Source organism: Diachasma alloeum, unplaced genomic scaffold (genome assembly GCF_001412515.2).
Source record: "Diachasma alloeum isolate Michigan unplaced genomic scaffold, Dall2.0 Dall_scaffold_00335, whole genome shotgun sequence".
Taxonomy (NCBI): Eukaryota; Metazoa; Arthropoda; class Insecta; order Hymenoptera; family Braconidae; genus Diachasma; species Diachasma alloeum.
The window spans coordinates 636910-641630 of NW_021680474.1; the positions used below are offsets into that span (position 1 = coordinate 636910).

Below are 4721 nucleotides of genomic sequence, written 5' to 3' on the forward strand. Positions count from 1 at the left end.
TAGAATCCGACATAACCCCAACTCTGACCGAACTCTGAACTTTCTCTGAAATCGTGGAAATATTCAAGAGTTCAACTCTGAAGTCAGTCCGCTAGGGAGAGTGGGAAAAAATGAGCTTCAGATTGGAATAAAAATTGTGTGCTTTTAGACACTCTCGCTCTCCCTCTCTCTCTCTCTTTCTCTTTCTCTTTCTCTGTGGCTTCGCTCTCCACACATGCATACGCTCTCACAAACAAATTCGAATTTCCAACAGTCATTACGAAAATTTCATTGTCTCCCTTAGATTGCGGGATATTCCTCAAAAACTCAGCTGAGGCCAAAATCCACTTAAACCGTTTCACCACTTCACTACTGAATTGAGAAATAAAGAATGAGTTGAATTCTAAACCGATTCTTTACAACAACAAAAAACGCAAAACAATGTAGTTCACGCGGATTATACAAAAAAAATCCTTAAATATTCTATATTCAATAGCCCTTTTCATCCTGAAGGTCCCTAAATTTTTGTACACTTTTTTGCCATGTTAATTCCCCTATGAATTTTGGGCACTTTTATAAAAAACTGAATTTCACTTATGAAAAAATTCAATATTAAAAAACTAGCGAATTCGCTTGACAATTCCATTGGATTTATATTAAACTGTCTATTAGTTTTTGACCGATTTTGTACAACTTATTCTCTTGAGATACTTTTTATAGAATTCCCTTGTCTCAAATTTTCCATTTTCTTGTTCGATTTTTTTTAATGAAAAAAGAAAAATAGAATGAAAATACTTGAAAAATTCAAGCCCAGGAAATTCTATAGAATATACCTGAACAGAATTAGCTGTATAAAATAATCTAATCCTATTGAATGTTTCAAGAGGAATCCAATAAAATTGCCTATCAAATTTGGTAGATTTTTCTATTGATTTTTTTCGTGCGTATTATAAAGAAAAATCTCATGTTTGAGGAAAAAAATTAGAAAAATTACCTGATCAGTGAATGAAATCTGCTGATGTAGAGTAGCTGGGTCGATGACATTGAAACATCCAATACGACTTTGAAATCCCGAATCATGAATACTCGTAACAATTGTACTGCAAATGCCCAGAAATTGATACGAATTTATGCTCTCGAGTGTGCCACGTTCGATCTTAACTTCACCATTAGAATAAGAGAAGCTGAACAGCATTGAGCCATTGAATATTTGTCGAGGATAATCACAGGACTGCTCGCATATGAATCTCAGCCTCCCACTCTGCGAATCCAGGGAAAACCTCGACAAGAGAGTTCGTTGATTATCACTATCAGCAATTCCAACGTAAACGTTATTGTCATTATAACAGGTATTGTCCTCATAACCGATTAACGAGTCTATGTGACTAGGGCAGGATGAACCGTCGTAGGAGTTCTTTTTCACTGTCTCCCACTCGTCCAGGAGTGGATTGTAAAAGTAAAAATTTGTCTTAAAGTAAATTAATTTTCCATCTACGACACAGGATGCAGGTACTTCGGTGAACATTTCAGGTATCTCAGCAGCTTTTGACCACAGCCCCGTGTGAACATCCAACACGTCCACACTTGACAACTTCAAACGGTGCTGGCCGATCCCACCGATCAGGTACAGTTTATTTTTTATAAATGCCACAGCCATGTGTCTCCTTGGCCTCGGCATTTCAGCAACGGAGAACCACGTTTTTGAGAGCAAACAGTATCGCCAAATTGTTTTGGTGAAACGACCTGAGCCTAGTCCTTGTTCACCACCTATTACGTAGATACTGAATCCTGAAATTATTTTTTAATCATTATTTTTTGCTTTTGATTGGAAGCATTATGTTCGTCACATTCGAAATTTCCAATTTTTGGGTCAGGATAACTAATTTTCACTCAAAGAGTTTATTTTTAGACCATTGAAATGAATCCAATTGTAATTTAAAATATTCTTCCCAATGCCATCTTGATTAATTTCGAGCGTGAGATTGATTGCATGATCTGTTGTTGAAAAAATTTATTGTGAAATCAGTATTTATAGGCCAATCAAATAAGGACTTTTTTTCGGCCGAAGTCAAGGATGATAGAAGAAGGATAAAAATCATGAGATATCATGTGGAAGAATGATATGAAACACATAATAAGTTTTTGGGATTGTAGCAAACCGGGAAATTGTTTAAAAAAATTGAAAACTGCAAAATTAAGCGTCCACGCGACCTTTTTTGCTTTACTCCGACGAAACCGTGATAGATAGGATAAAAATGCATAAGACTCAATTTGTAGAGCATGAAATTTCCTACAAAAAAGTCAATGGCAGCATTTTCGTAATTTCAACCGTCAAGCCGCCAAGCGCGCTTAAAGTTGAACTACGAAAAAGCTCATTCGCCGCCAACGCCGAAAAGTCCATTTTAGTTGCAAAATGCAAATAATTTATGAAAAAGTTGATTAAAAAATCTGAAAAAAATCAGGATGCATCTTGACCCTCCACAAAATGTCTCCAGGAGAGAAAATTTTTTTAAAAACATTTTTCAATTTTTCAGGAGTCCCCATTTTTTTCTTTTATTTTCATTTTTCAACCAAAATTTGCCATAACATAACTTTTGATCCAGCTATCTTATTGGGATAAGAACAAAAGGTGATTTTTTCTCGTTCTCTCCTCTTCATTTTCACTTAACCTTTTCACTCAACTTTCATATTTAACTTATTTGTTGATAAACTAAAAAAATTGCTGTTTTTTCAATATATAATCTGACTGGAAAAATTTTTGATCAAGCTCGGTAGCTTTATCCCAAACTTGAGTCATTGAGATCAATCTTGAATGTTTAATATTTTTCTTAACATTTGTTAACGTAGATTTTTAATAATACAAATAGGCAATTGCTTTCAACTGTGTCAATTATGGTGCCTGTGTTTGCTAATGAATTAGCAATATGCTTCCGAATGGATATTGGCCAAGAATTTTAGAATTAGAAGATGCGTGGCTGGTCACTTAAAGCGCCCAGAGTCACCTAAATCATACGATCTTTTGTAACATCCGTCTTAGTTTCGATCAGTCACACAGCCCCAGCCCTGTGTTTCTCACTAGGCTAATAAGGCTGGTGACAGCCGCTTGTTGTAAGTCCTCTGGTTCCAAGAAAGCCTGGCCCCAGATTTTACAGCGACGGAGGGCTAATAGGGGGCATTCACATAAAATGTGGATGACGCTCTCCTTATCACCTCCGCACAGTCTAGTCTGCATCCCAGCTAATAGCCTGACTAGAGTAGCCGAGGTTGCTTTGCTGTGATGCAAATTTATCTGTACAATGTGCACCCAGGTTGCAGCCATAATGACTACTTTCCTGGTACCTCTATGTACCCTTCTTCTGACTTTCACCACGGTCTTTCGCAAGCAGCTTGACAGTTGCTTTTTCAATCCCGCAGTGCAGTCTGAAGTTGCAGGCTTTCAGAACAGAGTGATCGGTTGTCTATCAGCGCAACGAAGTGGGCACTTTTCGCGTCCCTGCTCTCACTGCCCCGAGCGACAACCCACTCTCTGGCCTGCAGTCCTGCATTCTGTTTCTCAAGGAAGCACAGTGCTTCTTGACCGGTTAGATCTGGGTTTTCCACGCGTGCCACAACCCTGTGCTTCTTAGGAAGCTCCGAGGCTGCGACCATATGTACAGTAAGCCCAGCTATTTTGTTTTCGGGGAAAAGGCTTTTCAGCCAATTTCCCGTTTCCTCATCAGTGCAGTACACCATTGCCACACCTTCTCTTTCCCAGACACCGTTGAAGGTGGGTGCTTTCACCCCGTCAGGTAACGCCAGAATGGCCCCCTTCAGGAGTTTCTTCACCTCCGTTACCTCTTCAGTGCCCAGTTTCTGATCAGGATATGACTCCGGTATAGCTGCAAACTTGAATGAGCTCGCAGTATTCTGAGCATATGTGCCCTGATCCTGCGTTCTCATTCTCTTTTCTTTCGGTCTGACTGAGGGGCTTGGCGTGGTACGCTCCGATGGAAGGCGTTTTATAGCCTTCCTCACAGCCCCCTCCCCCTTCCCCTCATCGACCTTCGCTGCTGCATCCGCCAAGGTTGCAATTGCCCCCGAGGTTGGATGCAGCTTCGCTCTCTTGCGACGTCTTCTCTCGGCTCCACTCAGTCTGACCTGATTCACATCGGCACCAGACTGGTCAGCCTTGTCAGACTTCGTGTGTTCGCCATCGCTGGCCCCACCCGAAGTTTCTTTTTCAATACTGAGATTTTTTAGATTGGTTTCCATTTTTAGTCCCACGAGTACCGCGGTTAAGCGTTTTCACCTGGTGCATTGCCGCGATTGCCCAGGGCTTGGCTTGTCTCGGGAGGGTTACACCCAAAGAGGATAGACCTGAGTAGAGGCCCGGATCGGGGGGTTTGACTGACTCCAAAAATGTTAGATGGTACCCCACGGGAAAGGGGGCGTCCCGGTCGAATTGTCGGTAAATGTGAGTCGGGTGCGTAACTCGGCAGTAGCAGTCCCGCTGTGACAGGGACAGCTCGGAGGGGGATTTTCGTCCTCCTTGTACTCAATGTTTACTTTATGTTTTTCAGTTGATTTATTCGCCGACTAATTAATATTAAGGGATGAAACAAAGACTAATCTCTGCAATAAGAAAATTAATATTGCGAGGAAAGTCGCGGCGCTATGAAAAACTCTGCTCCTAATTAACATTGAGGAATGAAACCAATGCTGTTCGATGGAGAATTAAATTCCCCATCCTTCAACCCCCGTTT

The 4721-nt window shown here is 40.7% G+C and overlaps 1 protein-coding gene across 1 annotated transcript in view; it reads right to left on the minus strand.

Moving 5' to 3' along the window:
- The window catches only part of LOC107040435, a 21445-nt gene that overhangs the window by 7572 nt on the left and 9152 nt on the right, over positions 1 to 4721 (minus strand). The window contains exon 4 of the mRNA XM_015260524.2: positions 974 to 1767. Coding sequence (XP_015116010.1) covers positions 974 to 1767 — 794 coding nt within the window. The remainder of the gene's footprint in view (positions 1 to 973; positions 1768 to 4721) is intronic.